General features: G+C 56.4%; 1 protein-coding gene across 2 annotated transcripts in view; it reads left to right on the forward strand.

Annotated features, from left to right (window-relative positions):
- Positions 1-2217: 2217 nt before the first annotated feature.
- The window catches only part of QSOX2 (quiescin sulfhydryl oxidase 2), a 40105-nt gene continuing 29467 nt past the window's right edge, over positions 2218-12855 (forward strand). For both annotated transcript variants that reach the window (XM_037730259.1, XM_017505663.2), the window contains exon 1: positions 2218-2560. In XM_037730259.1, coding sequence (XP_037586187.1) covers positions 2233-2560 — 328 coding nt within the window. In that variant the 5' untranslated portion in view covers positions 2218-2232. The remainder of the gene's footprint in view (positions 2561-12855) is intronic.

Below are 12855 nucleotides of genomic sequence, written 5' to 3' on the forward strand. Positions count from 1 at the left end.
CCTCCTCCCTCACCTCCTTCTCCACTTGGGTGCCTTCTCAGAGATCTCCACCCCACCTCCTGTGTACGCGGCCCCACTGGCATCTGCCTCCCTGTCCCGCTCATTGCTTTTCACGGCACGTGTTGGCCGCTTTACTCTTCGGTTTGTTTTGGGTCTGCCTGAATGCAGGCCAGAGGCACTGGGGGCTCAGCTTTGTTTTCACTTTGTCTCCAGGGCTTGGCACAGAGCAGAAGCCAGGAAATGTGCGCCATGGAAGGAAACGTGAACAAGGAGACACAGGACGTGACGGAGAGGGAGCAGGCGCCTCGGCCCGGCCCTCTGTGGAGCATCCTCTCATCTGCGACTAGCCATTGTTGGCAGCAAAATCTTTTCTCAAACAAAATCTTACACAGAACCCACAATGCAGTTATGTATTTCTTGTGAGACGAGGTCTTGCCCTGTCACCCAGGCTGCAGTGCAGTGGCGGAGTCACGGCTCACTGCAGCCTCAAACTCCCAGGCACAAGCCAACCTCCCACCTTAGCCCCTCAAGTAGCTGGGACTACAGGTGCGCACCATCATGCCCAGATAATTTTTTTTTTTTTTTAGAGATGGGCTCTCGTTATGTTGCCCAGGCTGGTCTGGAACTCCTAGGCTCAAGTAATCCTCCTGCCTCAGCCTCCCAAAGTGCTGGGATTATAGGCGTGAGCCACCTCGTCTGGCTGAAGCCCTACAATATAAAGAGCAGACAGATGCCCATATCAGTGTAAATGTATTTTACGTTCTAATAACAACATTTACTTATTTATAAATTAATCACGAGATGCGCTAGAACGTGACAATCTGAACTTCCAGCCCCTGGACGGCCATGGTCCGCTGGGGCCAGCTCCTCGCTCCCTTTCTTTTTTGTTATGGTCGCACAGTTCAGAGAAAATCTTGACATGTGTAAAAATCTGAAATAGCAACTAAAAAACCAGGTTTCCTGTTCAATGATGCAAAAAAGTCCTATGATTTCATTTCTAAACCTTGAAGCTGCGTTCGACTGGAACACCCTAAAAGGCAGCACGCAACACATCTGACTTTGAGCGGGTGTTGGCTGCATTTTCTAAGCACTCAAACCTCACATTAAAAAGTCGAGGTTGGGCCAGGCACGGCGGTTCACACCTGTAATCCCGGCACTTTGGGAGGCCGAGGCAGGTGGATTATGAAGTCAGGTGTTTGAGACCAGCCTGGCCAGCAGTGAAACCTCGTCTCTACTGAAAATACAAAAAATTAGCCAGGTGTCGTGGCAAGTGCCTGTAATCCCAGCTGCTGGGGGAGGCTGAGGCAGGAGAATCGCTTGAACCTGGGAGGCGGAGGTTTCGGTGAGCTGAGATCACACCACTGCACTGTCGCCCGGGCGACAGTGCGGGTGACTCCGTCTCAAAAAAAAAAAAAATGTCAAGATTGGCTTGCAGACTCTCTCTCTGAAGCCCCAGGTGGGGTTGCCAGGTAGAAGAAAGGACGCTGGAATAGTTTTTTATATCTAAAAATGTCTTGTAGGCCGGGTGCGGTGGCTCACGCCTGTAATTCCAGCACTTTGGGAGGCCAAGGCCGGCAGATCACAAGGACAGGAGTTCGAGACCAGCCTGACCAATATGGTGAAACTCCTTCCTTACTAAAAATACCAAAATTAGCCGGGTGTGGTGGTGCGTGCCTGTAATCCCAACTACTCGGGAGGCTGAGGCAGGGGAATTGTTTGAACCCGGGAGGCGGAGTTGCAGTGAGCCAGCCTGGGCGACAGAGTGAGACTCCGTCTCAAAAAATAAAAAAGAATGTCTCGTCAATTTGCATTTCGGGTATGGCACAGACCTAGGCTGAAAAACCGACTCGCTGTTTGTCTGAATTCACATTGAACCTGGCTTCGTGCACTTCTTTTTGCCAAATCTGGCGATCCTGGCCGGGCTCCGGGTGAGGGTCTGCGGGACGCGCGGCAGGGCGGGGCGGGGCGGGGCCTGGGCGGGGCCTGCCGCGCATGGGCGGGGCGATGGCGTCACCAGACTCTTGGGGGAGGGGCTGCCACGCATGGGCGGGGCGACGGCGTCACCAGACTCTTGGAGGAGGGGCTGCCACGCATGGGCGTGTGGGGGGGGGGGAAGAGCCGGGGGGGCAGGGGGAGGGCAGGTCCAGACGCGCGGGGGCGGGGCCGGGCGCGCAGGCGCACGTGACGGTGGTTGCCAGGGTGAAAGTTCAGCGCGCCGGAGGCACTTCCAACATGGCGGCGTCCGGAGCGGCGGTGGCTCGCTGCCCGGGAGTCGGAGCGGGTCCTGCGCCGGGAGCCCGACGCTCGCCCCCGCCGCGGGCCGCAGGGCTGCCGCGGCTGCTAGTGCTGCTGGCGGCTGCAGCGGCAGGACCGGGCACGGGCGGTGCGGCGCGGCTGTACCGCGCAGGCGAGGACGCCGTGTGGGTGCTGGACAGCGGCAGCGTGCGCGGGGCCACCGCCAACAGCTCGGCCGCGTGGCTCGTGCAGTTCTACTCGTCGTGGTGCGGCCACTGCGTCGGCTACGCGCCCACCTGGCGGGCCCTGGCCGGGGACGTGCGAGGTGAGGCGTGCCCCCGCGCGGGGACCCCCGACCCCTGGGACCGCGGCCTCCGAGGATCCCCTGCGACCGCCCCAGAAGGCGGGTCCCGCGGCCCCTCCCAGGCCCCGTTTTTCTTTCCTTACCGCAGAGCCAGCCTCACAGGCACCCCACTCGGACCAACCCTGGCCTCTGCAGGGGCAGGGGACTAAGCTACCTGCTCCCCACGTCTCTCCCAAGTAATCCTCGGTGAGATACTGGCCAGTTGGGCTGTCTCAAGACAAAAATGAAAACATTCTCCCGCCGCCCTCACTGCACACTTGGGGATTGGGAAGCCCTCCTGTATCCCAGCTCTCAAAATTCCTGTATTTTGAGCCCCAATAACTTCATTGACCTGCCAGGCCTCCTACCGTAGTGTAGGGCACGTTGGGAGCCAGATGTAAGGCTCAGTGCCCCACGGGGTCGTGGGGTGAGCCTTCTGCTGTGCTGAGGCGCAGGATCCGAGAAGTAAGGAGACAGGACACTGAAGTACAAGAAAAACGCAGCTGGGCTCGGGGGGCCTCGCCTGACTCCGCTCATAGGTGGCGTGGGGCACTCAGCCTTACATCTGGCTCCCAACGTGCCCTACACCGTAGCGGTTTCCTGCCGTCCACACACCCATCCCCAGTTATTCCACTTCAGTGCCTAGAATTCCTGTTGTCTGAGGATCCCTCATCTTATTCCACACTCGTCTCCACCCCTTCCCCTTTAAACCTTCATTCTCTTTCTGGTTCGGATAGCTGGCCCTGCAGTGGGTGCTCAAAGTGAACCCACAACTTAGCAATCCAAATACTCTGGAGGCTTCTCTATAAAACCCAAAAACAACCTACAAAGCATTTCATTGGTGGGTTCCTTATTCACAGATGCACAGCCTTTGAGAAATCTTTCGCCAAACTGCTGGTCGTGTTGTGCACTTTTTTCTTGAGTGCTTTCATGTGGTCGCACATTGTTAATCACGAAGTTGCTCTCCTGCTCTATAGGTCAGGGTTGGCGTGGGAGCGGGCCGTCCCAGCACCCTTCCCTTACAATGGTATTTAAATTGCTGAAGTAGGAGCTCCTCCCGACCAGAGTGAGGTCTGGCAGGACTTCCTGTGTGTGCTAACCTCCAATTACGTGTTTCAGTGGGCAAGAGCTGTAACAAATTGCTACTCTTTCTTCTAGCACCTTTGTTTTCTATGTCTTATACCCAATCTTGCTGTATTTTACTCATATCCAAACAGATTTGTAAAGAAACTTTTTTTTTCAAGTCTAAATAGGGCTTTTCTATGTTATTGTAAATGGTTATCTTGAAAATTCATTCTCCTCTTATCTCAGGGTGCTGGGGCCTTTTGATTCTAATGGATTCCTTCACTTTGATCTCATGTTTTCTTCTGTCCCTGTTGACCTGACTCAGAATAGAGGTCAGAGACTGGAATAGATGGACAGAGAAACTCTTCAGTGGGCTTTTTAGACTCTGCTTTTAGGGAAACAAACCGACAAGTAATTCAATCACGTAGAGAACTCTTCAGTTCTAGTGTGTTATTCAGTGGCAGAAACAGATATGTTCATTAAAATGCAGGTGGCCCTGGCAGGACTTTGTCACCTTTTTTGTGGGTTTTGGTTTTGATTTTTTTTTTTTTTTTGGTTGAGTACCTGAAAAAGATCGTAACCAGATTCAGATATTGCAGATTCTATAGCTGAAGCAGCACATAGGGAGCCTTGAGAACTGTCCACAGAGCTCAGAAGGAAGGTCACTCCTGACAGCCACACAGTAACGTCCCTACTCAGGGGTGTGTTAGCTCGCCTCAGTAAGGCTCCTTTAGAGGGGCTGACTGTCTTCCCCATCACAGCAGGAAGAACAGGCTTGGCCTGAGACCGAGACTGGAGGAGGATATCGCTGAAAGTGAAAGACAGCGGCAGCCTGGCCAGGCAGCAGGGGAGGGTCCTGTTGGCTAAAAAGCCAAACTATAAAATATTGAAAGAGGTTTGTTCTGAGCCCGTGAGTGGCCGTGGCCCGGGAACAGTGTCAAGAGGTCCTGAGGAAGTGTGCTCCAGGCAGTCACGTTAATTTCTTTTTCTACATTGTAGGGAGACAGAAGTTACAGGCAAAGAGACAAATCAGTCCATGTAAGGTGTAGGAAGGGGTGGGTTTACAGATTGTAGGTGGATTCTGATTGGCAGTTGGTTGAAAGAGTTCAGCTTTGTCTAAAGACTTGAAGTCAGCAGAGAGAAATGCTTGGAGGCCAAGGTTAAGTAGATGAAGCCTCACAGGTAGCAGCCTCGGGGACAACAGAGGGTGAATGTCTGTTTTTAGACCTTAACGCTGTCAGATTCATCAAATGTCACCTAGATCGAGGAAAGACCTAGAAAGGGAGGGAGATTCTCTGCAGATGCAAATCTCCCCACAAAAAACAGCTTTGCAGGACCATTCCAAATATGTCAAGATAATACGTGTATTTTGGGGTGAACTCTTCTGATTTCCTTCCGGGTTTGCTGTCTGTCGTGTGGTGCTGTACCTGAGTCAGGCTGGAGTTCAGTGTCGTTGCTGCCAAACCTGGGTTGTCTGTCTCATCTGTTTCACCCACGCTGATGAGCTGTGCCTAAACTCCAAAGGGAGGTGGTGTAACTGGGCGTGTCTGACCTCCCTTCTCATCAGGGCCTGGAATTTGTTTTTTCAGATTGTTCTGGGGTCCCCTTGCCCAAGAGGGGGTTCTGTTCAGACAGCTAGGGGACTCAGGATTTCATATTTGGTTGACAGTCCTGAGAGCCAGGCTGTGCCCATGAGGCTTGTGGGAGGTGGAGGCTGGGTAGAAAGGGGCGAAGAGCCCTCAGCACTGAGGAGACCCCAGAGCTGTTCTAAGACTGTGGCTCTCAAGTGGGGCTGCTGGGGGACTTGTTAGAAATGCCTGCTTCTTGACAGCCCCAGGCCAGACCTGCCAGGTCAGAACTGTCTGCTTGGTGCCGGGCTCCCTGTCCATCATCCCTGCATTGAGCTGTCCCAAGGGATAAGGTGCCTGTGACCCATGGCAGTGCAGGGGTCTGGCTGCAGGCACTCATCATTCCCGTTATCACCACTGTGGCCCTGGTCAGTCACCTGTGACTTAGGTCATCCTGCTGATCCCCAAGGGTACACAGGCCATGGCTTGGGCCCCCCCTTTGACCGAGAGTGTCCAGCCCCAGGTCCCGGTGCCTCATCTTCCATCACAAATCCAACAGCCATCGCTGCCAGGGAGATCTTCAGGAACACAGCAAGGTTTTGTTCTGCAAAGTAGCCAGCTTCCCCCCATCTGCCCCGCTGGCCGGCACCAGCCACGCCCTGTGGTCTCCATGCCTGTGGCCGCTGGAGAGGGTGGTCAGGTGTGGGCTCTACTCCCTGGGAGCCTCCAGCTGGAAGGAGCAGGACAGGCCAGGGCTGCTCCTAGAGGTGCACTCCCCACAGCTTCGGGCATCTTTCTTTTCCTCAAAGATTTGGATTGAACTTTAGCTCTTGACTGGCTTTCTCAAGGTTGGGAAAATAAATGTTTTTCCTGATAAGAAAGTGGCTTAACAAACAAAAGGTGACTTTGGTGGAACCAAATGTCATTCCAGTGTTTGTGGAGATTTGGCTGAAGTCTGTCACCCCTAAGTGCTGTGCAGAACAGAACCTTGCTGTGTTCCTGCAGATGTGCCCGGCAGTCACGGCTGCTGGATTTGTCACGGACGATGAGGTACCGGAGCCTGGGGCTACACGTTGGCCTATCTGACCAGTGAAATCTCTGAAATCACTCTGCAGAGACTTGAGTAGATGAGAGTGTGTACCCTAAAGGCAGGGCTTGCGTCCCCATGCGCCCTCTGTGTCCCTGGCGCCTGCTACCTCCTGTCCCCTTCACTCAGTCAGCCTGAGAAAGCAGGACAGACCCTTGACCACGGGCCCTGGGATTCCTGGTGAGGAGTCCAAGGGGAGCAGGAGCCCTTCGAGCCACTCCCCACAACAGGCCGGGTTCTTCCAGCCCTGTCTTGCAGGAGGCGTGAGCGCTCATGTTGCAGGCGTTAGCTCGTGAGGTTGCGGCGATAGTTACCGTCACGTAGCTGAGTGACAGGCTGGGATGGGTGTCCAGGCATGGTGACCCTGGAGCCCTGACAGTTCATTCCAGTGTCTTTGTGGAGGACGGGTGGGGTTTGGGAGCAGGGCGCATCCTGTCTCCTGGCGGAAGGACAGGTCACTGTGCCGCAGCTGCCAGCTCCTCTGTCCCACTTGGTCTGGCTTCTTGTCTACATAACGAGGCTGCAGGCTTCTTGGAGGTGACTTAGAACTTGATGTTCCCCACAGGCCCATTATCTGTTTACTGGAAGAAGAAACAGGAAGGGCGGGAGGGAGGGGACATGCAGGTGTCAGCGGGCATCTGGCAGGGCTGATGGCCCATGAGTGCTGCTGAGTGCTCACTGGACTCTCGAGGGTGGGGAGGGTGGAGGGAGGACGAGCGGGGCAGTGGCAGCCTCCTGTCTCCTTATAGGCCCAGGAATGGCCTAACAGCCCCGCTGTGGCGACCACGTGGGTATTTTACAGAAAGGGCTCTGCGCGGGCCTCCCTCGTGGCTGTGGTTGGTGCATCTGAGACTCTACCAAGCGACCTGGGCTGCTTACTTGTTGAAGTAAGACGGGGGATGGCTCGCCGAGAGGGCCTCACGGCCGCGTCCAGGGAACCGTCTCCACTGTGTGATGCCAGGCTCATGCCATGGCATGACCCAGGTCGCAAGCATTGCCTGGGCTTCCCTGACTGAGGACAGCTCCAGGGACTGTCGTTCCTTCCTGAGACATAAACAGCATTGGAATTGCTGTCACCCTGGAGCACTCTTCAAGGCTGAAGACCGTACAGTTTTGGTTTAACAGAATTGAGCTAAATGCTGGGGCTCCAGAGTCCACGGGACCCAGCCCCGCCCTCAGTCCCCAGACGAGGTGACCGGAGCGTGGGTCTGCGTTTTCTCAGACCAGCCATTGGCAGCTTGTAGGTGATTTGTGTTAGGCTCTCCCGGTTGCTAGGTGAGTTATTCCAAATTTGTGACTTTAACTTGGAGCTTAGCTAAGGAGAACTTTGCTCAGCCAAGAGGGGGCTCCACCCAGAGACGTCTTCTCCGGGGTCTGGCGTGCAGGGTTCGAGATCCCAGCGTGACCCTGGCCCAGGAAGGAGAGGCCACAGTGCAGTTCCGTCCCTTAAGCACAGCTCTCTAGTTGTGTTTCAACTGTAATCCTTTTCTAGAACTAATTGATACCTGACCATACGTCAGACTTTTGTAGATTTTTTCATTAGAACATGACAAGCAATGGTAAAAGAGTTAATCTTGTTAGATTCAGTAAGAGTTATTGGACGAGTAAATTTAAAATAAATGTTAGTCAACTGCATATAGAAGCGTGGTTATTTCACAAGTATTTTTAAAGCTGGAGCACTAAAATAGCCAAGCTCTCGAGCGGAAGTGAGACCAGGCCTGTGGTCTGATTTCTGCTTCCCTTTGGAAGCCCTGGCTGCTGGGTGGGGCACCCCCGCCCCTTGCCTCTCAGCTGGCTCTAACCAGGGGCCCAGTGAAAGCAGGCCATTTGCATTCTGCTGTAGAGGCTCAGACCTAGACAGGTGGGCAGGGCAGGAGAAGGGGAGGTTCCAGTTGGAGGAGGCCAGCGCCCTGAAGCTAAGCCTTTTCTGTGCGTTGTGTTTTATTTGATAAGATGGACTGCCATATCTTTTGTGTTGCCATGAATACCGTCCATCTGCTGGGTCTTGCTGGGACTGCTGGCGCCTGTTCAGCTGCTGAGGGTGGCCTGTGTAACTGAAATTCTCCCTCATCTGCTCGGCCTTCCCTGAGCACATGGGCTGGCGTTCTTTCAGGGACAGACAAAGGCGTCATGGGTGCCCGCACCGCCCTTCTCCAGGGCCGACTCTGAGTGGGCTGGTGGTGTCGGGAGCATAGTTCTGCCAAGGCAGGTCCAGGTGCTGCCTCTGCAGACTTGGGGAGCTGGACTTCCCTCGCCCCTCCAGCGTGCGCAGGGGCTCTGCGTGAATTCACGCCAGGGGATGAATTTGCACTGGTACTTTCCCAGCCCCGGGCTTGGGAGAGCTGGGAGAAACAGCAGGGAACAAAGCAGGGAGGTCCCCGCCTGAGGAAGCCTGTGCTTGAGAGACAGCAGCAGACAGTCAACAGGAAGACAAAACAAGGAAGTGTCTGGGGCAGTGGCTCAGCCTGTAACCCCAGCACTGTGGAAGGTGGGAGAGTCACTTGAGCCCAAGAGTCAAGACCAGCCTGGACAACATAGCAAGACCCCCGCACCTGTGGTCCCAGCCACCTGGGAGGCTGAGGTGGGAAGATCACTCGAGCCCAGGAGGTTGAGGCTGCAGTGAGCCATGATCGTGCTCCTGCAGTCCAGCCTGGGTGACAGAGCGAGACCCTGTCTCAAAATAAGATAAAATAAATCAAATAAAATAAAAAGTTACCTCTAGATTATGAGTCCTAGAAAAGCACACAGTCTGGTTAGAAAGGAACTGGAGTGGCCCTGAGTGGTAGAGTAAGGGTCAGAGGGCAGCGACTTGGGAGAGGAGCAGCGAGGGAAGGCCCTGCCAGGGCCACGGCGGCACAGAGGCCCTGAGACAGCCATGACTGCAGTGTCCAGGGGACCTTTCGTTTTAGAGACTCGTCTCGTGGTGTGGTCCGGGTTGGCTTTGAACTCCTGTGCTCCAGGGATCCTCCTGCCTCTGTGTCCTGAGTAGCTGGGACGATGGGCAGGTACCACTGTGCCTGGCTAAAAGGACTTTGGTAGGTCCTTGGTCACTCAAGGGGGCGACCATGAGGTCCCTGAGGGCAGCAGGCAGATGTGGGCCCAGGCCTGGGGGCCTCAGGAAACAGCATTTGTCTTTTTCCTGAGCAACAGGGCACCAAAGAACGAATTTAAGCAGGGAAACCTGGTTTCTAGGTAAAAGTCTCTGGCTGCTCTCTGAGATCTGAGGCCCAGAAACCAGCGGAGGCACAGTGGGATGTGAGAGAGGCCAGGCCGCTCGTGGGAGCTGGGGGCCTGAGGGGCGGAGGGAGGGTTGGCATAGCCAGGTGGGAGGCCGCCCACTGGGTGTGCTCAGGGCCTGGATTGCGAGGCAGGAAGGAGGCATGGGGAGCAGTGTCTTTGGGTCAAAAGTTACTGAAGACGATGTCTTGTCTCCTGGGAGCACGAGAGGGTACAGGGAAGTGGGCACATGCCCAAGGTGCGGAGCAGCGTGTTTCGTTCCTGCCCAGGGCACAGCCCTTGTTCCTGGCCCCTGGCCGGTCAGTCGCTCCTGCCCAGGGCACGGCCCTTGTTCCTGGCCCCTGGCCGGTCAGTCTCTCCTGCCCAGGGCACGGCCCTTGTTTCTGGCCCCTGGCCGGTCAGTCGCTCCTGCCCAGGGCACGGCCCTTGTTCCTGGCCCCTGGCCGGTCAGTCTCTCCTGCCCAGGGCACGGCCCTTGTTTCTGGCCCCTGGCCGGTCAGTCGCTCCTGCCCAGGGCACGGCCCTTGTTCCTGGCCCCTGGCCGGTCAGTCTCTCCTGCCCAGGGCACGGCCCTTGTTTCTGGCCCCTGGCCGGTCAGTCTCTCCTGCCCAGGGCACGGCCCTTGTTCCTGGCCCCTGGCCGGTCAGTTTCCCTGTCTGGCTAGTTTTCTGCATCCTAGTTTGCTGCTAAGGAAATACGAGTTAAAACCTGGATGTGTGACAGAAAGGTGAGTCTTGTCCTTTCAGCCCAGGCTGGCTGAGGCTGCGACCTGGGGGCGTCTGTGTGTTTACCTCGCTGCTCACAGCTGATGAAGGGCCAGGCTCTGGGTTGCTCGGGAGCTCGCAGACCTCCTGTTAGAGGTGTGTGCAGCGTCCATCTGGTACAGAAGGGAAGCCAGAGGTTGTGGCTTTCTTGCCCCATGGAACAGTCTCTTTGTGCATCGACCCTGGGGGCAGGTAGCAGGATTCTCTGCCCTACCCGGCCTCCCCGCCTTCTTCAGCGTCCTGGTGGAAGAATGTCTTTGGTGCACGTTCATTCTGCATTTGTGTGAGAATCGTGTGTTTAGTTTATGGAAAATTCTACATTGACACTGGCATAGGATGGGCTCCAGGTGTGCACTGCTCATGCTGGGAATTCACCTGGTATTCTGTTTATCAGAGGTGTCAAGGTGGAGTGTGCCCACGTGAGTCTTGGGGTGTGTGCTGCATCTTGGGGCGCTGATGTGGCCACCAGGCCTGTGGTTCAGGGAAGGTGGAGTGTGCCCGCAGGAGTCTTGGGGTGCACGCTGCGTTTTGGAGCGCCCGTGTGGCCAGCAGGCCTGTGGTTCTGGTGATGCTGCAGCGCTGGCTCTTCCTGCCGTTGTGAGGAAAGCCTCAGATCGCCCGAAACTCGGGAAAGCAAGGTGGGTTTTTTCTGTCTCCTTTATTTAAGCTGGCAGCTGCCACATGTTTCAGTGGGTGAGTTCCCCCATGGATGCCCAGTCGGGCTGAAGGAGAAGCGTCGCTGTTGCTGCCTCGCCCCCACCCCGTCTCTGCACAGCCCCACTGTGCGTCTCCCTGGGACCGCCGTGCCCCTCCCTCTGTGCCTGGGCAGCAGCCAGCCCTGCCTCCGGGTGCCCCATGGAGTAGAGCTGTCTCCCCGGCTCTCCGTGGGGAGGAGGTGGAGGGTCAGGAGCTTTGGGACAACGCCTGGGACAGCTGAGTGGAAGCGGCGGGTGACAGCTGGCTTGCAGAGTCTAGACTTGGTGGGGTGCAGCACCCCACCCCGGCCCTGACCCTGACTGCTGGTGACTTCAGACCCAAAGGGAGACTGTGGCTGCTCCCTCAGCTAAGGTGGCTGGGAAGTTCCATACGCGATATTTAGGATGGAAGCTGCTCTCAGGAGCCCAGTTCCTCCCAGAACCGAGACCAGAGTGTCACAGTGAAATGTTCACAGAGGAAGTGACCTGCAGGTGCTGAGCTGTGAGGTCTGTTCCTTTCTGTGGGGCCAGAGTCTGTGGCCTTGAATGTGGAGAGGAGAGGGCTCAGCCTTGGCCACCATTAGGCCATGCTGCCTCTGTAGCCAGCGGAGCACCACGGGTCGCCTGGGCGTGATCCAGCCTGAGGGCGAGGGGAGCCGGTGGTCTTCCCGGCTCTGGCTGATGCCCACACTCTGTGCTCGCTGGCCACTCGCCTTCCTTCACTCGAACGTCATGCTGTTTATCAGTTCTCCACACACATCAGTGGCTGCCTGTGGCTGCTGGGACAAAGAACAAAGTCCACATCAAGATCTGCAGCCTCTTGCAAACTGGCCTGGGTCCTGCTCACTCTGTGACGGTGTCCCTGACTCCAGGTGCTCCCGCCGCCACCTCCCCTCCTGCTCTGGCAGCCTGAGTTGTCCTCCCTCCTCTCCTTCCTTGGCCATCACCCCCGTATGGGCCTGGCAGGGTCCCTGGCCCAGCATCCCTGGCACACACTGGTCAGTCCTGCAGGTGTGGCCTTGGTTCGGGCGTGGCCTTTGAGTGAGTATGTTGCTCCTGGCCCTGTTCTGGGGCTTTTGCTGTGCCGGCACGTGCGGCTCCAACCCAGCCCATCCTCATGCTGCCCTGGGGGGTGGGTCTCCCTTGGCATCTCCATTTGACAGATGGAGCAACCGAGGCATGAAGAGATTGTAACTTGCCCCAGTTCTCAAACCCAGAAAGCAGCAGAGCCGGTTGTGAAGCTGGACCACCTGGCTGGGTCTCCGCCTGGAAGGAGGGCCTGCTGGGCTTGGGCCATGGGCGGGGACCCAGTTGAACATCCGTCAAGGTAGATTCCCCGAGGAAGTGGCATTTGGATGGAGATCTGAAAGGGGGGTGAGCCAGTAAAGGGAGCTGGGGTCCACAGTCCAGATGTGTGAGGACACGACACAGCCAGACGCACACGTACCTGTGGCCACCGGGCGTGGCATGGTGGGGTTGGGGTCCTCGTGGAGACCAGCCTTGCTCCCAAGCTGGGGGTGGCTGTCGGGCTTCCTCCAGGGCCCTGCTCCTGTCTCCGCTTGCTGATGCCAAGTCCACAGGAAAGGTCTTGGTGACAGCAGCCTCATGCCCAGAAAGGCTCCCAGGTGCCAGCATGCTGGCCCTCAAGCTGCATGAACTCTGTCCCCTTTTTCTCCACTAAGTGTCTCTTTGTCAGGCCAAAAAGAATTTGCCACCTTTGGGCTGGGCGCGGTGGCTCAAGCCTACAATCCCAGCACTTTGGGAGGCCGAGGCGGGTGGATCACGAGGTCAAGAGATCGAGACCATCCTGGTCAACATGGTGAAACCCCGTCTCTACTAAAACTACAAAAAATTAGCTGGG

Source organism: Cebus imitator, unplaced genomic scaffold (assembly GCF_001604975.1).
Source record: "Cebus imitator isolate Cc_AM_T3 unplaced genomic scaffold, Cebus_imitator-1.0 Scaffold339, whole genome shotgun sequence".
NCBI classification, from domain to species: Eukaryota; Metazoa; Chordata; class Mammalia; order Primates; family Cebidae; genus Cebus; species Cebus imitator.